Source organism: Poromitra crassiceps (genome assembly GCF_964638095.1).
Source record: "Poromitra crassiceps genome assembly, chromosome: 17".
In the NCBI taxonomy this organism is placed as follows: Eukaryota; Metazoa; Chordata; class Actinopteri; order Beryciformes; family Melamphaidae; genus Poromitra; species Poromitra crassiceps.
The window spans coordinates 33,080,607-33,105,402 of record NC_139635.1 but is presented as its reverse complement, the minus strand read 5'-3'; the positions used below and the strand labels follow the sequence as shown (position 1 = coordinate 33,105,402).

The 24,796-nt window shown below is 41.4% G+C and overlaps 3 protein-coding genes across 3 annotated transcripts; all 3 read right to left on the bottom strand.

The window, feature by feature from the left end:
* Positions 1–15: 15 nt before the first annotated feature.
* bag1 (BCL2 associated athanogene 1) lies at positions 16–2,966 on the bottom strand. The gene is made up of 7 exons (XM_083653587.1): positions 2,873–2,966; positions 1,794–1,919; positions 1,616–1,698; positions 1,414–1,527; positions 1,079–1,186; positions 912–974; positions 16–798 (listed from the first exon to the last, which is right to left on the bottom strand). Exons 1-7 carry the CDS (start codon positions 2,907–2,909, stop codon positions 709–711), a joined length of 621 nt encoding a protein of 206 aa, XP_083509713.1. The 5' UTR covers positions 2,910–2,966; the 3' UTR covers positions 16–708.
* Positions 2,967–4,345: 1,379 nt separating this feature from the next.
* Positions 4,346–9,596, bottom strand: chmp5a (charged multivesicular body protein 5a). The gene is made up of 8 exons (XM_083653497.1): positions 9,446–9,596; positions 8,739–8,843; positions 8,581–8,627; positions 8,340–8,433; positions 7,903–7,974; positions 7,091–7,199; positions 6,018–6,133; positions 4,346–4,773 (listed from the first exon to the last, which is right to left on the bottom strand). The coding sequence occupies exons 1-8, from the start codon at positions 9,512–9,514 to the stop codon at positions 4,723–4,725; spliced, it is 663 nt and encodes a 220-aa protein (XP_083509623.1). The 5' UTR covers positions 9,515–9,596; the 3' UTR covers positions 4,346–4,722.
* Positions 9,597–15,972: 6,376 nt separating this feature from the next.
* oprk1 (opioid receptor, kappa 1) lies at positions 15,973–20,995 on the bottom strand (the record flags this gene model as incomplete). The annotated part of the gene is made up of 4 exons (XM_083653785.1): positions 15,973–16,392; positions 17,596–17,726; positions 18,950–19,302; positions 20,751–20,995. The coding sequence occupies 4 exons, from the start codon at positions 20,993–20,995 to the stop codon at positions 15,973–15,975; spliced, it is 1,149 nt and encodes a 382-aa protein (XP_083509911.1).
* Positions 20,996–24,796: the final 3,801 nt, after the last annotated feature.

Here is a 24,796-nt window from a genome sequence, read left to right as displayed (position 1 = left end):
AAACGACAATTCAATGGTTTATCATCCAAATTTATTTTAAATACCACACACACTTTAAGCCAATGTGATATCATTCACTGTACACGAATATGTATGGTTATCCTTTGTGGCCAAAGGTTTGTAACGGGATCAGTCATTGGTTTAAACAAAGGTTGCTGGTTTGGTATACATTCTGAATACAACATACATTAATTTCCAGATGTTTCCAGCAATGGGTACATAATGAGAAAATAACTTGTTTCCTGTATGTTTTGCGCAGTCGGTGAGATAGTTACTTGTTTTACTGGACCGCAGTAACACATCGCCATCAACAGCAAGACAATGAACATCTGACGGTTTTCATGGGATCTACAGATTCAAGGAGCTGCACATATACTGCAACATCTGCATACTTTGTTGAAATGAAAAATGTCCACTGATCCTTTCACAGAGTGTCTATGGTTAAAATATCTCAGAAAGCACCTTGTCTCTGTCTTATCCCTGAGAATGGTGCGCTTTTTCAGAGGTGAGACCCAACAATTCCCTAACATTATCTGTGTTGCTGTCCAACTTCTTACTGATCATGGGATTCTTCGTCATTAGGGCATTCTTACACATATCATGCCAACAATAAATAGACAAGGACCTGCTCCAGAACTGAAGCTTACAGTACAGTTTGCTGTTGCTCACAGAGCAATGTATAGCACATGATAGGGAGGTTGTGTTGCTCTACTCTGCCAGGGCAAGGTTTTTAGATTGGATCTTTGCTGAGTGGTCTGATATGCAAGCCTCGATCTTGTCGCACTGGGCCAGGAAATCCTACGGACACAAAATTATGACACAAAATATTAGTATCCAGTATTCTCACAGATTTGCAATTTAAGTATGAACATTTTGAATACACTGCTACAACTGGGGGGAAAAAGACTCACCTGCACTGTCTTCACAAGTCCCTTTTTCTTTGTTTTGCAGTCATTAAAATTGTCTGGCACAGTCTGTTGACAGAACAGATCATTTATTGTTAGTACTTCATTGGACAGCGATCTGATCACAACACCTAAAAATGTGTAAACAGCTGGAAGCAACTGGAAAAGATTACCATGGAGTCGATCTGCTCCAAGATCTTCATAAACTGCTCAGCTGCTACTTTTACTCTATGGTCCAGTTTACCCAGCGCCTCTGCCTGAAGATCCTTTGCTAGGAAGCCCTGTGGAGTCAATGGGACACAATCAATTTCAACTAAATCTGTTGGATGACAGCACAAAACAAATCAGCCGATTTCTCATGATCTTACATTCAGTTCAGTTCAGTTCAGTTTATTGAAAAAGGGGACAGAGCATATTAATCAACAATTCAATGTAAATACACCAGGTTTAGCCAAAAGGCTTGTTTCCACCTGTAGTCCCCGGCCAAGCATGCATATTGAATTCTTACATTCTTGAGTCCGGTCAACTCCCCATCTACTTTTTCCAGCTTTTTAGCCATCTGTTCCACAGACTTCTCGATGTCTTTCAGCTTCTTCAGTTCAGCTTCTTCCTCTGGACTGTTCTGTTTACAGAATTATGGTCAATATTTCATTAGTACAATATTCACCATTCAGGCACACATCAGAGACATCACACATCCAGGATCTTACCCTCTTCCCAATCATCATGAGTTTACAGCCTTGTTTGACTCCATAGCTGGTCAGACTCTCTTCCATATCCTTTAATGATTTCCCTGCAAAGTCAGAACCATGTAAGATGTGTTAATCATCATCTGATATGTATTTAGGCACACATAGTTGTGAATGAAGTGAGAGCTCTGCAGCTTACCTTTGAAGATGAGTTTCTGTGAAGGTGATGGGACTCCAGTAGCTTGAGTGAGGGCATCTGACAAGTCTTTGACAGTGGGGTCATTCCCATCCTGTCCCGTCAGTGTGATGCTATGCTTCGTAGAGCCTGGGGTGGGAGAAGAAGTACAAGCTTATGTAAAGAGTGTGACTGAAATGATGGAAATTAGCATGCCATGGAGACTTTGATTAGGTGTTTATTTTCTGTAACTCTTATCTCACATCTACTCTGATCTCTGACTGGGCTGACATCAAATCTCTAAGTGGAAAGTGAGTCCCATTTTTTCTGGCCTGAGGTATCGAATGTAATGGATGTCTGCTTTCTTTTCTTTATTTCTATGATGCTGTCGTTGGTGTTCTTCGTGGTGATGATGATGAAGATGTTGCTCATGTTGTTGATGGTAATTTTGATTTTGTAACCTGACTACTAATGTATAGTTTATAATTATGTAAGCCTATGTGCTGCACTATGGTTCTGGCTATGAAGCAATTATTGGCGTCTTATGACACAATAATAAATGAAAAACTCAACTCTCTTATGGCACTGACGTACGACTTGACACTATTATGAGGACATTCAAGCCACTGAGTGAGGCCTACAGGTTCCTGTAAACTGAGTATGAGCAATGCTGGGAAGACAGTGCTGCTATCAGGAAATTAATGCATCATAATGGGTGATCAATATAGGATTTAGTGTCAACAGCAGACATTAACGTTAGACTCATGTGTTCCTTTACCCGAGCCGCTATGGATGCTAATCACCCCGTTTACAATGTTTAGCTTGTCTTTGTCTCGCGTTGAGGCTAGCTTGTCTTCAGTATCTGGTTAGTTCGCTAACGCTAAGTGAGCAGTTTTTTTTAAAGCTAAACCAGCTAACGTTACTGTACTGAAGTGACTACCAGTTTAAAAATGTTAGCTAAAAGCTACGCTACATTAGCTTGAAGCTAGTTGTAGCACAGACTAGTTAGCTAGCATTTCTAATGATTATTAATCTTCATTTGTTGTAACCATCTACAACACCGTTGAGTCTTTATAATGTAACATTGTGCAAAAATATTTTACCATATGCAACGGTCACTGTTATCGTTTGCTCTGCCATTGTATCGTCCTTTTCTCACACAGCAGACACTTGTTGATGTTGTTGGCTTGCTGCTGGCTAGCTACTTCCGGGATAGACAGGAACTCGTCATGCAAATAAATAAACAAATAAATAAATACGGTACATAAATACATGAATAAATAAATAAATAAATAAATAAATAAATAAATAAATAAATAAATAAATAAATAAACTTGTGAATGAGGTGTGTGCAAGACTAGTAAAGTAACCATTCATTGAGTTTTTCTACTAGCCTATATGGAAAACAAAACAGGGACAGACAGCACCAGCACTAACATTTGTATCAATCAAAAGAAAAGAGAAGAGAAAAATAGAAGCAAAAAACAAAACTCAAAATGCCAACATCTATTGTTAGGTCAGAGTCAGAAAGAAGCAAGATCATCTATAACAGAGAACATTAGAGTGCTTTTTGGGTCTATCTAGCAAAATGTGTAGGTAGGAACTGAATTGGTATTGACCATACATTCTCCATCCCCAATACGTACTTGCGCCCCGGGGGCCAGATGCGGCCCGCGATAGGGTGCAGAGTGGCCCCCCAACCATTTTCTAATTCACAATGAAAACTAATGTTAAATAAAGTTTGACTGAGCTCCAGCTAAATTGTCAAATATGGCCGTCTGCTCGCCGCCCAGGCACTTACAGTATAGGACGTCACTGCCAAAAATGCGTAACCCCGCGGCAGTTAACTAGTATGAGTTGTGCCAAACAAGCGTTAATATCTCAAAAAGTACACATCACATCGCTTATATTTTGACATTCTGAGTGAGAGCAGAATTAGCTCAAGAGTTTGATGTATAATACATGCAGCATGTCATGTTAAAGTTGTGTGAACTGTCGCAGTTTTTAAATTGTAAACACGGTCAGCCGGCTAGTCATACGCTCAAACTCAGGCTCCATAGGGTTCCATTGCCGTTGCCACCCAGTGACGCGGTTTGTTTGCCAAAATGCTGCTCGGCTGATCCCTCGTATATGTACTTAACTAACTTAACTTAAACTAACTAACTATCCTGTGTGCACAGAATAGTGAGACTAAACTCCAGCTGACACCCCAAATACCTACAATCCGCTACAGAAAAAATTATATTAATGTTTGTTTATTAACTGGCCCCTAGCTGGCCTCCTGTCATTTTGCAAAAGTGGCCCCCGGGCAAAGCAAGTGGGGTATCCCTGCTGTAGGCTACTCTTGGCCAACAGGATAAATGCCAAGGCCTGCGAGTGGAGTTCAACCCACAGCAGCCCAAAGGTTCCACTAACAAAATACCAAACCGCCAAGTATCAAAACCATCTACCAAGAAGAAATCAAAACCGAAGAAAAAATGACACCTCCCTCAGGTAAACATAAATGTGATCAGACATTCTTAAAGGTTCAAACAAAACATGTAATTTATTTTGTTCATTTCAAACAACCTGCAGACATATGAACAGATGGAATTGTACAGAGGGAATCGTTTCTACTTGCCGTCGTACTTTGCCATCATACATAAAATTAGTACAAAATAATAACTTATAATACTATAATAATAAAAATAACACTAGGTAATACTGTAAATGAGCAAGATTGACAATGGATGGACAGCAGGAAGAAGGGGAACAAGGATAAAATAAAATAAAATAGGTATCGTATGTTACAAGGCCACATGCTAGCATGGTAGTAGTAACAACACGCAACCCAACACCAAGACAACTCCAGTACAGTAGTGTTCTCAGGTCAAACTGTTTCTCATGTATAAAGGTTACTCTACGTATAAAAGTGTTTTCAGTTGAAGTGCAGTTGTGTCCATCCATTCCTCCTTTATGTGGCAGGAATCTGCGGCAGGCCAAACTCATCCACCAAAACACCATCCTGGAGGACAAAGGAGCAGAAAACACTGAACCCACTGCACACAAGAGCATCTTATATTCCAGTCTTATTCAAGATCTGTTTATTGGAATAGCCCAGCAGTTTTCTTTGAGGCTATTGCTCAGTCAAAGAGGGAGAGGGCCACTGGAAAGTGACAGGAATGTTCTGTTAATTGGTTTATTCTTGGCAGCAGGCAGCACAAGAGCAGGCTGTGGTGACGTCACATCAACCGTGGCCAACCCGCGACGAGTCGACCCCCCCTCAACAAGCGTGTTACAATTGTGACAGTTAATGGTTGCAAGATTTAACTCATGTCTGCTGCCTGGAGAGCAGAGAGAAAGGCGTTATTAAAAGCCTCCGTGTGTTCAGCTCTCAACAAGTATTTTTGTAGAGAATCTCTGGTTTGAAGTTAGTTTCTATCCTGTGTTTCTGTTTGTACTTTCAGATATCTGCTTTATTTTACTCTTTCATTACATTACCTCATTTGGCAGACGCTTTTATCCAAAGCGACTTAGAATATCACATTTTGTTAACAGTAGAGAAATCAACTATGCAACACAATCTATGACAGCTACAGTACAACCTTTTGAAGGAATAGAGTAGCACTAGTAGTAGTAAGTAGTTTGAGAAGGATTTTTGTTAGAAAGAGAGAGATGTTAGTTCAAGATAGGCCCAGGTGGAGCCTGAAAAGGTGTTGTTTTTAGTCTTCGCCGAAAGATGGGCAGGGATTCGGCCATCCTGACCGAAGTGGGGAGCTCATTCCACCATTGTGGTGCCTGGGACGAGATCGGGATGAGAGACTTTTGAGGCCACGTAGCGGAGGAGGGGCAAGGCGAGCTGCACCTGCACTCCTTCCCGTTTACTTTCGCACCACGGAGCAGTTAACTTTCGTGCTAAGCTGATGGAAACATTTCCTGCTGCTGCTACGTCATATTAAAAGCTCTCCACTGACAAGCTAGCGGAAGGCTTTTTATTGTGAAGAACTGAAAGGAAGTGCAATATTTATCCACAACTTTTGACCATTAGTGGGTAGTTACAGTCACACACAGCCATATCCATGCTGCCGCTGCTTTCAACTCAAGCGTCATCAGTTATAAGACACACCTTCAAGTGGGTAGGCCTGATGTATGGAAATAGCCCTGCACTGGGCCTGTTTCACGCTCTACCATGTGAGGCCGGGCCATATATGGAAAAAGGCCATAATTCTCCAAGCTGTGTTTCAAGCATAATGTTCAGCTCCATGTCACCTTGTTTGTTTGTTTGTCGGTGGGGATTCCCTCAGGGATAGACGGGGCGGATGAGGCCTCGTCCAGGTAGGTGCTGTCGTCATCCAGCAGCAGCTCATCTCCCAGGGCGTCCAGCTCTGAAACCACAGTCAAAAGTGTCACTACCCAGGGGTTTTCCTGCATAAAGGACATTTTGGCACCCCCAAAAGAGGTTTTAGCCACCCCCCCCCCCCCCTCCAAAGGCACAAGCCACCCCTGCCCCCAAAAGCCCCAAAGCCCTGATATATTTGAGTTCAGGACAACCCTGACTGCATACTGTATAATTTTAGAGAATTTCAAAATTAAAGTCTCACATTTGTACCTTCAAATGGCTACCTTTCTAAAAAAAAAAAAAAAGTAGGGTGCTGTAAAAGCACATTGCTCCATAAGTTCTGACAATGACTGATATATTTGAAATCAGGACAACTCTGACTGCACACCAACTCAAAATCAAGCTTTTTTTTTTTACTGTATCAATTTAGAGAATGTCAACGTTAAAGTCTCACATTTGTATGTTGAAGTAAGCATGATCGCTCCTTGCTTACTGATGAGAAGGGTTTTCCTCTAATGTTGGGCCTACAAATTCATATCCACTTTGCTCTTTGTGATGTTTTTGAAATTGAAAATATAGTACAAGAATAAACTCCCGCACACTGTCTCCACATGCAATTAAAAGTTTAATAAGTCAAAGAAAAAGAATAACGTTTCGGTCGTAAGACCTTCATCAGATTCCACAGAAATTGAAAATATAAAATCCTTCCAACATCACTGAATTTACACAATTATCAATCATGGAAACATGAAATTGGCCTGCCTGCCTACGCAGTCAGGCCAAAGATGATGGGATTCAAGCAAGACGGCCCAACTTCAACTCACTTCCTGTCATTTTGTCACGTGGGTTTTGCCCATGGTTTTCCATGGACACGCCCACTTAGGAGACTTTCGGCAGGTCTGAGTCAATGGAGACTTGCTGCTACCATTTGTTAGAATTGGCGGAGCCTGCAGTGACCCATCTATAGTAATATAATATCTATGGTCAGGCATACTCTACATACCTGCTTCTAGATCATCCTCGTCGATCTCTGGAGTGCCGTAGCTGCGGCTCAGAGCCTCTTGTACTTCACTGGCGTCTTCCATCATGTCCTCCAGCTGGTCCTGCAAATCCTGAAGTCCAGATACATGTGATCAGTTTTATTGCCCGTCATCTGTAACAACTAGATTACTGTTACTATGATTCTTACTCATCATAACCATTAAACTGTCATGCAAAACATGGATTTACAATGTTTTTAAAGTTTGCTATTTTTTTTTTTACCATTTGATACTCAACATTACAAATAAATAATGTAATATTGGGTAATACTGTAGATGAGCAAGACTTGGTGAACTAGAGTCTGCATTAGCCCTTGTTGATCAGATCCTGTATACAAATGTGTGTAAGAAATATATGTATTTTAATCTATCCTTCCAATTTTTATTGTAGTTTGTTAAACAAAAATACATTTAAAGCTTAAAACAGGCAGCAACTTCACAGATTGGTAGCTTCAAATTGCAGAAAGTGGTAACGAAACTTTGAACTTCAATACCCAGAAATCATGTGATGTGTTGTCAAGAAACAGGACACTTATTTTTACCAACCAGTCTGTCTGTGATCGCTTTGTGATAAGAGGAGCAAAATATCTAACATTAGTGAGTCCATCTTTCTCTGGACGGACTTGCTGCTGTTTTGGAGACAGTTTGTATTTCACAATTAGGTTTTGATTGTTCAAGTGTCCATACCCGATTCCGGAATCTCATCTGGGCAAATACAGTGAATCTACACTATTACAATTAGGAGATGGGATACACTTCTTATAGAACAACATACCTCAATCTGATCAATTTTTACATCCTTGTAAGCCCTTTTCATTTCCTTCGCCCCAATCTTCATGGCCTCCACCTAAGAACAGGAAATACATCACAGAGGGGTTACATTCAGTTACATGTCATTGGTAAGAAGACTCCATCTACTGTATTCTGTCTCTTCACTGACAAAGTCATCTGCCCCTGCTCTTTGCAGAAAAATAAGGCCAGAGTATATAATATGCTTTCCTTGGTAGGGCAGAGACCAGTAATCAGGTCAGGTTTGATTAGTTTGTTTGTTAATTGATTGATTAAACAAAACCAACACATTCACTAAAAATAATTAACAATTCCCTAGCCACACTGTGTATTAGGCTATGATCTGAAATAGTGGTCTTGACTCAGATGCGTCTCCAGATGTTTTGACTACAGTTCCGTTTGGACAGTTCCACATGTTCTTACCGTTGTTTTGGTGTCCTTTAATGACTGGATTGTGTAGTTTGCCTGCTCCATGTTAAAAGACTGCTGAGCCAGTTGATCCCTTTGACCTTCATACCTGCAAAAGTATAGATGGAAATTAAATTACATCTACAGTTTTTTTCTAAACGGTTGTGTTTTGCATGCAGGCACAGGTCAGTTCTCAGATCAATTTGTGAAATCTCATGAATGTGGGAGTGTCAGACTTGCACAGTGCGAGACTCACATTCTCTTTTGCTTCAGGACCCTCATTGCCTTCTGCTTCACCATGTTCTATATATACCAAATGGAATAAATGAAGGTCACGTTTGCTAATGTTGTCAAATAATCAGGTTGAACGCTCCAGTGCCTAAGGCTGACGTGCAGAGAGGTGCAGTTTCATACCTTTGAAGGTCCCTCTCTCATCTTTTTCATTTGATCTTTGTACTTCACAAGTTCAGCATCGAGTCGGCCAATCTTCTTGTCAATGGACTCTGTCCTAGCATCCACCTATATACACCGAAATATAGAGACTTTCAGCATCATAACACACACAAGACACTGCTGAAGTGACAAACATGAGTTACATAAACATAGCTGGTGAATGAATAGTGGAGGGTCTGTATACACAGTACAGTGACACCCTTGAGCAACACACACACACACACACACACACACACACACACACACACACACACACACACACACACACACACACACACACACACACACACACACACACACACACACACACACACGAGGGGATGTGATTGGTCAACTGACTATTAATTTCTTGTTAGTTACATGCTTTCTTTTGCAATATTGTTTTGTTTTAAACTGTCATATCAATAAAGCACAATGAAGACAGACAGACAGGATGGTGGATTTCACATAACCAACCAGGATTAGCAGTGAATGGACAGTCGCCCTGTGCTTTTTGACAGCGCCAGACTGACCCTGTGTTACACAGTGGGTAAGTGTATAACTCTATAGCTTGATAGCATTGTTTGACTTGTCCAAGATGACGACTGGCTTGACAGCCCATTTGACCAAATCATGCTAACGGGTTAGCTCCGTCAGGGCACAATCACATATCGAGAAACAATACTTACATTCCCTATGCAGTCCGATAGATTTGGAGGAGGCGCTTTCGGCTTTCCCCGTCCGAATATCCTGTTCATTCTTTAGACGTTTTATTCGCTCGTAGCCTTTTTAACTTTCCTTAGAAAATACAAAAGCATCAAATGTAAACAGCTTTCTAGGCTGAAAGACCCCCGGAAGCAGTGGCACGGACGCAACACGTTCCTATTGGTTGGCGTAAATGGTTGTGGCCAATGATCTTTTTAGACGCGCTTGCCCCCGTGTGGTGAGGACAAGAACTGCAGCTGTCAGTGAAAGCCTTTTGTCCCCTAGGTTTTCATGAGTCTTTGTTACACTAGTGACTGTTAATGCAGCAGAATTAATGCACTGCAGTGCTGACAGGAGGCCATCAAATTGGACCTTTTATCTGAGTGTATAATGTGCAAATAATAATGAGTGATTAGGCCTACATAGTATTATTAGTATAACTCACTACATGCAATAAAGTCTAGTTTAGTGTTTGCACTTTGCTCCATGGTACAGAACAGGATATGATTTATTATAGCACAACTGCCATGCTGTTTTTGGCTTTGTTTTGTACATCACTGGTAATGCATTTTTTCATGTATCAAGCTCTGTATGGCGGTTTTTCTTTTGAGCAGTGAAGGCGAGCCTTATTGAACTTGACAATTATATAATGGCTTGCTGAGAGAAAAAATAGTAACCACAGTTATTATGGTTGTCAGCGTCATGATAAGAGGACTGATTGGCTGTGATGCAAGCTTTTCTTTTCCAATTTCCCTCTCTAATCTAATCTGAGAATCCCTCGTGCATAATTAAGACTATTACGACTGTTATGAATAACGCAAGATGAGTAATGTCCCATGAAGGAGACGTGATGAAAGCCCACTAGGGAAGAAACATTGTTATTTTACTGAATAAAATGTGTATTGGAGCATATGTTGCCGTTTCTGTGTTTGCTTTTTTACATTGTGGAGTAAATATCTCCATCCTGAAGGAAAGGAGGGTATTTTATTTGTTACTGTATGGACAGTAGGCTACTGCTGTTTATGTTTATCTCTCTAGTTTTGTTGGATGTGTTGACAATATAATTTTCTTAAGTATGAAAACAACACCAGATGGAGAGAGACAAAAGCTTCACTTCTTTCTATACACAGTACTGATAAAACACTCAGGGGTCAGCAATACCAGATCTGACATCAAAAAGATACTCTGAATGTTACATGGAATATCTCTGGAGCACTATGGCCAATTCACTTAAATCCTTTTCCCTCTGATAGTTATTATGGTTAGGAGGAGGGTTCCAGTGTGATGGCAGCCCTTTCAGAAACTTTGTAATCCAGCATTGAACTACAATGTCCTTTTCCAGACCGATCATTTATTGGGTGTAAAAAATTAAAGGACTTCTTTGTGAATAATGTAAATAGTTTTTGATGTGTGCAAGTTATGTTTCCCCATGAGCACAACTCCTTAAGATGAATTTTAAAGGGCTGTTTTGAATTGTAGTTTAGTATTTTTCTGCCCTTTTAATTTTAAACCGTTAACATGAAATTAAACTGAGTGCTTGTTGGTATTGTTTTTAACACCACTCCACTGCCTAATATCATACAGACTCATCATCACCACTCACAATCATACAGTATTTGTAATCACTTTAATCGTCACTAAATATATGGATTAATAATAATAATAGAAGAAAAGAAACTGAAAAGATTGTGTAACCTGTTGTATTTATATAACCTGTGTTCTTGGCAGTTTGTTGTGAGCATCATATCTTTCACTCTGCAGGGCGCATGGATCCATGTGGTACTGTGGAGGTGGATCAGGCTGTGAACCATGCCAAGTCGGCCTTCAGCCATTGGAGCAAGATGTCTGGAATGGAGAGGGCAAGGATCATGATGGAAGCTGCCCATATCATTGGGGTGTTTATTTGTTGTTTGTATGTTTTAATATTGGGAATAGGCTACATAAATTGGCACAAAAAATGTACAAGAGTTGCAGACTGCATTCATTAATCATAAATCCTGGGCCTGTGCTCCAGTATGCTGCTGCTCATTAGAAAATTTGAAGATGGTTTAATTTGAATGCATACGAGAGTGGGAATAACTAGGGGAGACCGGGTATACTTGTAACACATGGGTCAGTTGTAACACTTTCAATTTCTTCGATCAGGAACAAGTTTCTGCACATGCTCAGTTTAGTCCTTAGTCCACATGTGAGGAAGTAGCATCCTGTGGCAGACAGCCAATTTTAGAAGGAAAAAACTAATTTTGAGCTAAGAAAGTATTTTTTTACTTCATTTATTTTTGTGATAGAATTGCCTGCTTTGTAGTTAAACCACTCAAAGTTAAATATGTTAATTTTCTGTCTATGTAGATATCTTTCATTCAAGTTGTTAGTGCTAATGATTTAGCTGTAAGGTAAGCTATAAGAGCTTACCTATAAGAGGCTAGGCAAGCTACTCCCTTGTTTGCATATATGTCTTGTTGTCACACGATTTTCACGCCAGTGTGAACGCACAGTAAGACCTGGCCCTATGGCCTGCACTCCAGGAGTGTCTGTCACCACTGTGACTGATGGTGCAAGACAATCAAGCGCACACACATACACACACACACACACACACACACACACACGCACGCAAGCACGCACACACACACACACACACACACACACACACACACACACACACACACACACACACACACACACACACACACACACACACACACACACACACACACACACACACACACACCACACAAACACACACACACACACACACACACACACACACACACACACACACACACACACACACACACACACACACACACACACACACACACACACACACACACACACACACACACACACATACACACATACACACACACAGACCCTTTATGCAGCAAAACACTGTGTGGCAGTTTTTCCATTGGACAATGAAGGTAATTAGAGCTTTATTATATAACTTGGTTTATTATTTAATCAGCTATTTAGTAATGGCTTGCCGATGTACATGCATATTAAGAGAAACCAATATAGTAACAGTAGGCTAACTGTGGCTGTCTGCTTCATCATTGAACAAGAGGAGTGATTGGCTGCAGTAATTTCCCCTTTAAATATATTGTATATTGTGTAGAGATAAAGTAGATAGATAGATAGATAGATAGATAGATAGATAGATAGATAGATAGATAAATAGATAGATAGATAGATAGATAGATACAGTAGATAGATAGATAGATGCAGTAGATAGATAGATAGATAGATAGATAGATAGATAGATGCAGTAGATAGATAGATGGATAAATAAATAGATAGATACAGTAGATAGATAGATAAATAAATAGATAGATAGATACAGTAGATAGATAGATAGATAGGTAGATAGATAGATAGATAGATAGATACAGTAGATAGACAGACAGACAGACAGACAGACAGACAGACAGACAGACAGACAGACAGACAGACAGAAAACCCTCACACAAATGTTCTATGTTCTCATGTTTCAGTGTGACTAATAGCAATTTTAACCAAGCCTGACAATTAGTCCAGCAGGCCTCGAGCCTCTGCGTTCAGGCAGTGCGCTCACCATGGAAACACTACATTTCTATCTAGCAATGGAGAAAAGCAGAGTTGAATGGATTTAGTGTAGCTTTTAAAAACAACCCGATCAATCTTCAGGTGTGGTTTCTATAGATCTACTCATATTGGTGTGAACAATAAGAGTGGAACAAACCAAAGAAGCAATCTCACGTTTTCCATCTTCTGACTTTATTGTGCATGTGTGAACCATGTTTTGACATTCAAAGCTAATACATACAGTAAAATACCAAATGCATACAAAGAGTACACAATGCAACACATAATATCACACACACAAACCTGGGACTCAGTGCTGAACTCCCGGGCTGGTCATTTGTTTAAAGTGACAGTTAGGCATGAATGCACTATGGTCTATCAAATGGATTCTACCATCAGAAGAATAATTAACAAACACACAACTGCTAATTTAGAAGCCTCATACACACTATTTCCCCTATTGGACTTTGACAATGTTCTTAGAGGTATTGTGCTACAATAACGCCACATTAGCCCTATAAGCATGTATATTGTACAAGCAGTAGACTTATACTGATACTATATCGATACATTCAGTTCAAAACTGTATGTCACAGAAATGAAACAAAGAAATTACACTGTATGTGATTAATTGCTTAATTAAGAGGCCAAAGATAAGGCACACAAAACAAGGCACAAAAACACATTTTCTGCTATAAGTAATGTATCGGTATCAGTTGTTAGACAGAATTAATTAATGAATTATATACATGTGGTTCTGGGATTTCACTAAATCCAACTTTTGATCCGGTGACTCCTGTAAAAGGTACAATAACACAGGACAACCAATTCTGAACCAGACAGCATTTCAGTCACGGAAATAACATTTTACGGGATGAAACAAAGACGTGGTACACAGTTCAAGAAGTAGTGCTTCAAACAGTGTCATGTCAATTCAACATGTAAACATTCCTTAGCTCAATACATTCCTTCATTGTTATTGATGAACTCATTCATTCACTGACATGAAGAAATCATTTCAACAGTTGTCAGACTCATAAGGCTGCCAAACCCACATACTATTTAAATTATCGACTGCTCAACATATTTCACTTCCCCTGCCAAAGAGGCTGGCAATAATCCATCAGCACTAAAGGGATTACAATACCAACAATATAATAATTGAATTGTTGTCGGGTCAAATTTTCTGAACTCTTGCTTAAATTGAAACGATTTCATGTTTGTCTTTAGGTTGAGAAAATTCTACGATTCCCTCCACTCAACCCCCCCCCCCCCCCCCTCATTTCTGCGATGAGGTCAATGGACAACAACAATGTCTTACATTGCACTGCACAGTAAAAGCCCTGGTTTGTGGGATGTTATCATGTTGGCTGTTGCCTTGGAGCCCTCTGCCCAGTGTTCACAAATATAATTATTCAGCCTTTCAGACAGGCTGAGAGCATATCGGATGAAATAGCAGCAGAGCTAAACATTTCTCAAAGGTGTAGCTACAACGGAGGTGTCACCTGTGATAATTGTTTATTCAAACACACAGGTCACCTTAAAAGAACAGCAGACGTTGATGTTTTGGCACTGCATATAATGTCAACCATCTTGTGAACCATCAAAGACAAAACACCTTTTAGTCTATTCTGGTAATGAATTACAGAGAATGCTCCCTGAGAGGATATTCAATGTGCCACACTGTTGAAATGCCAGAGTTTTCTCTTCAAAAGAGATTTTCTGCATTAATTCACAAGACAGCAAAGCAAGAAACTACAATTCACATACAGAGGGGAACACGGTAAAGAGGAAATACAAATCATTGCTCAAGCTGCAGTTTGTTCCCAAAAGAATAATTACGAACAATTAATTTTCATCAATCTGCACACAGGCTGGACTCATTTTCAAAACACCAGTTGCTCTGTGTATGCATGGGAAAGATTTGTTATCTTTACGTAAAAACCTAAGCCATATTCCTATCTCAAAATTGTTAGTTAAAATGTAAATAGAGCCACATAATAGAAGCATTTTGCCTCACTTGACCTTCTTTCATTAGTATAATGAGTTGAACGCCAGTTGTTCAATGTAAAAAAAATAAAGAAATACAGAATACAGAATACCTTTTGTGAGTTTAGATTTGAGCTTTCCAACACTTGAAGCTTCCATGTCTTCAAATGCATGACATAATACGATCCAATAATAAAGTCTATAGCTGTGCTGTTACTAGACTAGAGGACAGTCTGACTGACAGGCAATCCCAAATGTCCCATTACTTTTATTTCTTGGAAAGCAGAGTATCTTTCATGGTGACATCAATGCTGCACCAGTACATTATGTGTATAAAGACATTTTAGATGGCCTGCATTTATATAGCGCTTTTATCCAAAGCGCTTTACAGTCAGTAGGTACATTCACCCATTCACACACCGATGGTGGCATGCTACCACGAGCAATTTGGGGTTCAGTATCTTGCCCAAGGACACTTCGACATGCAGACTGGAGGAGCTGGGAATCGAACCACCGACCTCTTTTATCCAAAGCGATTAGTGGACAACCCGCTCTACCTCCTGAGCTACAGCCGCCAGCCGATATTTTTAACCAATAAAACCCACCAGATTTTTTTTAAACAATCCCAGCCCTCTGCACCCCTCCAGTTACATAAAATGGCCTTGCTCTATTGTCTACACTGGTTGAGACATCAGAAAGATTCCTCACTGCATTATGTCCCACACCAATATCCTGTTTCGACAGGAAACCGAATCAATAAAGGTCATGCGGTCCTGAGTGCTTTTGGAATCACTGACAAAAACAACAAACAAATAAATAAATAAATAAATAAATAACTAAATAACATCCATCTCTGTCCCCAGCCTGTGTCTCAGATGGCGGTGGTGATCTGAGTCAAGCCCAGGTCGTTGGAGTCCTCCCGGCCCCGGTACAGGCCAGAGGACATCTCCACGGCTAGTCATACGGGCCGGGCCTGCGTCCCCTCTCCCCTGCCTCCCCCCGTGGGGCAGGAGTGGTCCCGCAGCGTGCTCCTCACCCGGCTGGCCCCCTGGCTGTCCCCGTGGCCCCCCCTGGCCCCGGGACAGCAGAAGTCCTCGAAGCACCGCTTGAAGTTCTTGTCCAGGAAGGCGTAGAGGATGGGGTTGAGGCTGCTGTTGGTGTAGCCCAGCGCCACGCAGAAGAAGTAGGCGGCCATGGCGGCGGTGGTCTCGGGCACGTGGTGCGGCCACAGCGCCTTCACCAGGATGAAGAGGTGGATGGGCGTCCAGCACACCGCGAACACCGCCACCACCACCAGCACCAGGCGCGTGATCCGCCGCAGGTTGCGGTCCTTCTCGCGTGAGCCGGACAGCAGCCGCACACTCTTCAGCCGCAGCACCTAGTAAGGACATCATTGCCATAAGTGTTCTTTATTTATTTTATAAGCTGCAGGTTAAAAAGAGGCAAAAACTGTTTGTTTTGTTTTGCTTGATCAAGTTGAGATTTCCCCCCAGTTCTCTCCCCAATTGTACTTGGCCAATTTGCCCTGCTGTCCCGGTCATTGCGCCACTCCCTCTGCTGATCTGGGGAGAGCTGTAGACTAGCACACATGCTTCCTCCGATACATGTGCAGTCGCCAGCCGCTTCTTTTCAGCTGATAGCAAGGGGTTTCGCCGGCAGGACGTAGCGTGTGGGAGGATCACGCTATTCACCCCAGTTCCCCTCCCCCCGAAACAGGCGCACCGACCGACCAGAGCAGTCACTAGTGCAGCGACCAGGACGCATACCCTTAATCCGGCTTGCCACCCGCAGACACGGCCAATTGTGTCTGTATGGACACCCGACCAAGCCAGAGGTAACACGGGGCTCGAACCTGCGACCCTTGTGTTGCTAGGCAGGGAATCTACCGCTGCACTACCCAGACGCCTGAAGCCAAAACTGCTGAAAAGCAGGTTCCAGCAAGTGAAAGACAGACATTTAGCTAACACAAAAGCAGCTCACACACACAAGTGATTATGTACTAGCAAAGAATAGGCTCGTAAACTGATAAAAGAACATTTCCTTATCGTGCTGTCAAGCTGTGGAATGGTTTACCTGATCCCATTAGGAGATTACCAAAAAAAGATTTAAACAAAATGTTTACCTATGGAAGTAAGCCTCAGTATCATCATGTAAGGTGTAACTTTTAATTGTGGGTACGGGTAAAAAACTATTTTCTTTGTCATAGTACATTAGGCATAAGAAATGTGCTCTAATATTTGTAATAATTGTATATGTATCTTGGCAGTGCACTGGCATGTAGTTTTAAAGTCAATGGCTTAATAGAATATGCAAAGGTAACCTGAATTTCTAATGTATTGTAATTGTAAGATTGAATGATTGTGTGGTATGACATGGAGGCATTATTATCCATATAGTGTTGTGTGTAGGCTATTATGTCATGTGGGTGAATGTGTTGAATGAATGCTTTTTCTATACTTGTATACTGTATTACGTTTCTGTTATCTGTATTAAATGTGTTTTTATGCTACTGTATGGACTCTTGGAAGAATACAGTAGGGCTAAAAGAGATCAAATTAGCAATCAAACAATCAATAAAAACCATGAGCGTGTAGCAGACGCTGATGATGACGAGCGGCGCCACAAAGCCAAAGATGAAGACGCAGATCTTCATCAGGGTGTCCCAGTAGCTGTAGTAGGGGTCGGGGAACTGCAGGGTGCATTCCGTGATCCCTGGTAGTTTTGGTTACAGAACAACATAGTTAGAATAACCAATACTGGTCACATACAGATAGTCTTTTTTTGCACCCCCCCCCCCCCCCCCCACACACATTTTCTCCCCAATTGTACTTGGTCTATTCCCCATCCGGGTCATTGCTCCACCCCCTCTGCCGATCTGGGGAGAGTCGTAGACTAGCTGCGTCCTCTGATACATGTGCAGTTGCAAGCCGCTTCTTTTCACCTGACAGCGAGGAGTTTCACCGGCAGGACGTAGCGCGTGGGAGGATCACGCTATTCCCCCCAATTCCCCTCCCCTCTGAACAGGTGCCCCCCCGACCTAACAGAGGACGCACTAGCGACCAGAATTCATACCCCACAGGCTTCCTACCCACAGACACGGCCAATAATAATTGAACCAATCAAAGATGTTAGAATTTATTCAGTGGGCTATAGGCTACATTTGGATTTTCCCATAATAGTCCATTTGCAGCTGAAAAGCGTTCCTTTGGCTCTGTGATTTGACAGCTGGCATGGAAACAGGGACGGCATACAGCAGACAGTATAGGCTACCACCAAGATGTAGACTGGAAGATCGAGGGAAACAGTGGATGGAAATCCAGAAGGAGGCGGTAATGCAACATAAAGGATCCCAAGTTACTGCCATAAAACACCACAGAATAAGAAGAAGATGTAGATTTGTTAAACTCTGTTAAACCTCAAACATATTTTTTAGGATGTTGCAATGTACCTACAGAACCTTGGTTATGACAAGCATTAGCTATATATGAAAAACATATATGAAATCTCAAGTGTTTAGATCAAAATGGCTTTAAAAGGGTCACTTTGCCGATTTTGGTAGTATATATGAAATGGTCAATGATGTCATAATGATGTCATTTGGAGCAGTTTTGCCATGGTGTCACTATTACCAGGGAGTTCTTTGCTATTACTGTCACAATCTACCTTAATTTGCAGAACCTTAGTGTCCTGGACCAAATGACATCATTATGACATAATTTGCACCAGGAAGTTCTGTGAATGAAAGGGGAGCTCTCAGTCCAGGCAAACTGGAGGGAAGTTAGACATTGTTCATTTGTATACTACCGATTTTGTAATGATACAAAGCTGGTTGAAAATCAGCAAAGTAGCCCTTTAAGAGGATGAAAATCATAGTAGGCAGGTTATATTTGATCTCGTGTGTCCAAACTTTTGACTGGTAGTGTAAGTCATGGTACCGTTGATGGTCTGAGTGCTACCGAGGACCATGGCGGGGACCCCTGCGGCGGACGACAGCACCCAGATGAGCACGTTGATGATCTTGGCCTTGAGGGGCGTGCGGAAGTCCAGTGCCTTGACCGGGTGGCACACGGCCACGTAGCGGTCCACACTCATCATGGTCAGGGTGAGGATGCTGGTGAACATGTTGTAGTAGTCGATGGAGATGAAGACCTTGCACACCACCTCTCCAAACGGCCAGGAGCTCAGCAGGTAGTCAGTGGTCTGGAAGGGCATGGTGGTGGTGACCAGAGCATCGGCCACAGCCAGGTTGAAGATGTAGATGTTGGTGGCTGTTTTCATTTTGGTGTATCTACGGTGGGGAAAGAAACTAGGCCGTGAATCCTAATCACTCATTTTGATCTGGCAGCTACCACAGAATTCCAGACTCAACACATTAACTATGGCAGCCAGAATACATTACATCACTGGTTCTCAAACTTTTTCACATCAAGGACCCCTAAACTCAGCCTGGGTAAACCCAGCCGCCACGTGACCTGCTCTCAGACCTGCTCTCAGTCACTACCTTGTGACTGTAAGCAGGGTAAGCCTGAGAGCAGGTCACTGGGGGCTGGGTTTACCCAGGCTACCCTAAACTGACACAAATTAGACCACAGACCTTGTAACACTTTATTTGGATAGTTCGACTACAGAGTTGTAACATTTCAACAGCTTATTATAGTTGACATTCAACAATTCAACTGTTTAACAGATGTTCATCAGATCAAATATAGAGTAAATGTGACAATTGATGAACATATTACACTCAGAGTGTAATATAGGTGTGTGTCAGGTGTGTGTCGGGAAGCAAACATAATCGTTTGTTAAATCTCAACTAATAAACTGTTAAAACAACATATAAAGACAAAGCAAAACATTTGAATTGTTGAATAAACTAATGTCAACTAATACGCTGTTGAAATGTTACAAATACTCAGGCTCTCTGCAGGTGGACTATATCCAAATAAAGTGTTACCAGATTTTATCCCATGAGGGTCCCTCATCTGACGAGATTTTTTGCTTTTAGATGTTTTAATACAAAGTGTATGAAACCCATGACTAAAATAGTGATACATTTTGTCATTGTGACTTATGGATGGAATTATTGTGAAAATAAATTACCCCCCCCCCCTTTCTTTTTCTTTTTCTTTTTGCTGGGGACAGCCCCTGGAACCCCTCAATGACCCCTGTGGGTCTGTGGACCCTTTGAGAACCACTGCATTACAAAGGGTAACACCAAGGGAACCTTCTGGAACAAGTGAGAATGAAATTACCAAGCCAGAATCTTAGTTAATAATTAGCTCATACTCAGTTTGTCCTTATAATCATCTCTTCCTCAATTAAAATATCTTCCAGGCTAAAATAAATTAAGGTGTTCAATTTGTGCATTTCAAATTACAAGCAATATCTATACACTGTCCATCATTTATATGAATAGATGATTATAAAATCTCTGCAAACCTAATGTTTAGCAGTTGAAAAGGAGGTAAGGATGCTGAGTTGATAGGGCATTTGGCAAAGAGAAATCTACCAAGAAAAACACACAAACACTAGACACGTGCACGAGCATGTACCCACGCCATGAGAGGCACAGAGAGCTGGAGAGAGAGAGAGAGAGAGAGAGGGGGGGGGGGGGGGGTATGTATTTTGTATTTTTTTTTTTTACTAAAATCACAAGAAAAGCCTACCCTATGCATAGGAATCAGTGGCATTGCTTGTCTTGTCCATAGGCCAATATTGTCAAAGTCAAAACAAACTCACCTAATGATGACATACATCACCAAGCAATTGCCCACCAAGCCCACCACGAACACCACGGAGTACAGCGCGGCTATAATGGGGATGATGGGCGACATGGGCTCAGCCGCCCAGGTGCCGTTGGCTGTGTAGTTGAAGAGGTCCGAGAAGCCGCCGGGCGGCCAGCTGAAGTTCGGGACGCACTCCTCCGGGCGGCCCGAGGGACACCTGTCCTCCTTGAAGATGTGCACGATAGCTGCGCTGTCCATGGTGCTGAGAGCCGGGGCGGTTTGGGCGTAAACTGACCGCTCAAGTTGAACGCACGCTTGGCAGTCGGTGGATACAGTTGAATGTGGTGAATCTGCCGACGATTGCTACGGAAAACGAACAGCGAGGTAGTAGTAGGACAGTTTATCCCTTCAATTATGCTAAATAAGATAGCTCAAGGACAACACATTAAATGTCTGATACCGTCGTACCCGTTTTGTTTTTCTGCTTCCAAAAAGTTAATTGAAAACAAATCAGCTAGGAGTAGAGGATATTTAGTCCCCGATTAAAATCCGGATGCTTGAAATGTGAAGAATCCACACAGGGTATTTGTGCGGGCACGGGGAAAACGCACAGCCTGTGCCACTGCTGCGTCCCCGAACGCGCGCACTCCAAGCCCGTAGCCACTGCTCCTTCAGTGACATCAGGAGGCTGAGCCAACAGAGACGACAATAATATTCAGACAGTAGATAGTCTATGTACCATCCTCGACTGAAAATTATTCTTTGTTTATAAAGGCAACCTTTAACACCTTTTTACATTATAGTTAGCCTACTTAAATATCACTCATCATAACCCTGCAATACCAACCCAATTATGACCATCCTGACAGCCTTGAATTCAATCAAAGTCCTATAACCTTAGAAAAGATCTTTGCATATATGCTATTTTTTTTAATACATCAATAAGTTTGCCAGCAGTGAAAGTAAAATAAAAAATGTTATGTGCAGATCTTTATGAAAATGTTTGAATGAACTCCGCATCTAGCTACCTCTCAAAGATGTTTCAGCAACTAAAATAAATCCTAAATAGTTTCAAGAGGCAGAAAGCAGTAAGGACTCAAAGGCCTTCAGCAGCACAATAGCCTATTATGTAAAAAGCATACTGAGCTCTTCAAAGACGTGATGGAAAAGTGTAGAAGTGTATCGATCTTCATTGTCCCAACATGTTGTGGCTCCATGAGACAAATCATAGTGAAACATGGTTTTTATTGCAGGTAGAGGAGAAGAGAGTATTTTTTTTTATTTCCTTTAAGCTCTGGACCCATAAATTGCAGCCTCACAATCTATGGCTAAACTGTTCACCACATCAACAACACAAATTAAGTGTGATTCTACTGAAAGCTTAAAACAAAGTGAAAATATATTTCTATGAAAACACCCAGTAACAATCTAATTACCTGAAGTTCCCCCTCACCATACCATGTTGACAGATTTGAACCAGCAATTAGCCAGACACTGATTATTCTCCCTTCTTCCAATGAGTGCACTGACACTTGTTGTTTAGAGACCCACCAGGACAGGTGTTGCTTGAGTGGTATTAGCCATTTTGCGGGTGTGTTTCTATTGTTGAAGACTGTCTGCGCTTGACTGTAGTCTGACATTGTAAATTTTTGCTACAACATACAAACAGGGCATAATCAAAATACCTCTCTTTCTATGTGGGTAGCTTTCTTCAAAGTGACATGAAAAGCCACAGTGCCACATGCATTCTTATCATTATCTTGTGTGGGAAAATGTGATGCGTTTGATTCTGGTGTGTTTCATCTTTCCCCACATGATCTGAAATATGTCATGGTCCTCTCTGTGCTATGCGAGTTTCATGAGAGGAATCCCTTGAAACCCTGTTATATGTATTGCATCAACGGAAGAAAATCAAGAAAAACTTGGGGGGAAAATTCCCAAAAGGTTTTTGGAGATAAACGATTCTCATCCAACAGCAGCAAAATGTGGCTTCCACAGATTTCAGCAGGGATTATTTGATTGCACTTGAAAACAAAATCTCTTCCTTCAGCTATACCCATAAACATGTTTTCATGAGGCAACAAGTTTTCTCTTTGAGTATGAACTTGCAAAACAAATTTCTCACTGATGACGGACTGGCGTCATGCCTAGGAGTCATCAAATTGTTTGAAAGCCCCACAGGAATATGAAACTGCATGACGATAAGGGGTTGATAGGAGGAGAAATCAGTTGAGGTCTGAAAATCAGCTTCTCGGTGAGCTAAAACATTACATTACGTCATTTGGCAGATGCTTTTATCCAAAGCGACTTACAATAACACATTTTTGTCAGCAATAGAGCAATCAACTATGCAACACAGTCTATGACAACTACAACTTCTGAAGGAACAGGAAATTGTTTTCATTTGATGCAGAGTAGGAATGGTTAGAAAAAGAGAAGAGACAGAGAAAGGAGTGGGAAAAAGGGCCATTGCAACACAAATGTACAGAGTCCTAGATGTTCAAGAGGCAGGAAGCAGGAAGAACTCAAAGGCCTTCAGCAGCACTTCTGAGCAATATGTAAAAAGAATGGATGGGTGAGAGAAACACTTGAACTCTTCAAAGCCACCATGGGAAGTGTGTCCCTCTTCATTGTCCCAACATGTGGCTCCATATGAGACAAATCATAATGAGACAAAGCTGTTTATTGCAGGTAGAGGAGAAGAGGGCCTTTTTTTAATCAAGCTCTATCCACCCATAACCTGCAGCCTCACGAGCTATGGATTAACTGTTCACCACGTCAACAACACGACTGAAAGCTTAAAAATAAAAGGAAAATATATTTCTAAGAAGACACCCAGTAAAAATCGAATTACCTAAAGTTTCCCTCTGCATATGTTGACAGATTAGAAACAGTAATGAACCAGATGCTGATTATTCTCCCTTGTTGCAAGCACTGCTGACACCTGTTGCTTAGAGACCCGTCATGGACAGGTGTTGCTTGAGTGGTATCAGCCATTTTGCGGGTGTGTTTCTATTGTTGAAGACTGTCTGCGCTTGATTGTGGTCTGTCATTACAATTGTCATTACAAATATTTGCTACAACTTCACTGAGGCCTATAATGACAGTGGCAAATTGGAAGCTTTCACATTTTTCCTCAGATGAGAGCTCTAATCGAGGGAAAAATACAACTATTTACTGATGTTAACAGAATCCTGTTTTAAATCTAGATCCAGTGCACAACAGCTGGATACATATGGCTACATTTAAAGACACGTGATAGGTACACAAACCTTCTACACATTGCTTTCTCTTTGGGTACAGTTTATATTCATTACCCAATGGCTATACTGGTCACAACACAACTGATGTTTCTTCTTCACCCTGACAGTCAAACTACAGTGCCATGGGTAGCATGAGCGATAAGTACAGGTCAAACACACATTATGGAATGCCCACTCATGCCGCAAGGTCTGGCGTTAGTTAGCCCCTTCTCGACATGGTTGGCCCACCTGTCAACTACCCATCCATTCATTTCCATCCTCCATGACATTCCCTGATCACATTAAGATCAATCACTCGCTTTGATGACAATGTGAATATGTAGCAACCATTGTAGGGTGGGCTTTTATCCTTTTGTCCATCTGATTATGTTAATCTGATATGCACTTTTTTGATCAATTCTTTTCAAAGGAGCATTTTATACCAGAAAGGACTGAGGTCACTGCTTCATCAGTTCACCCTCTCTCTGCAAGGGAGACAGTAGTAAGACTATCAAATCTACTTGTAATTGCCAGAGCCTGAATAAGATAATATCTCATCACTGCAAACCTATATTAATCACAATGTATGATATGCTAATTGAGGCCAAAACAGAAAATTGAGGTGAAATTTCTAATGCTGGTTTGTGTTTGTTGCCTTGTTTCTTTTGAAACTTTATGAAACTTTATCATGTGTTCCACAATATACAGCTTTGTCTTCTTTCTGCAGTTGTATATGCAGGCCAATACATAACCTGAGCAAAACAAAATATCATTACACAGTCTATGCTGCCATCACCAGCGCTTATGTGGACTACCT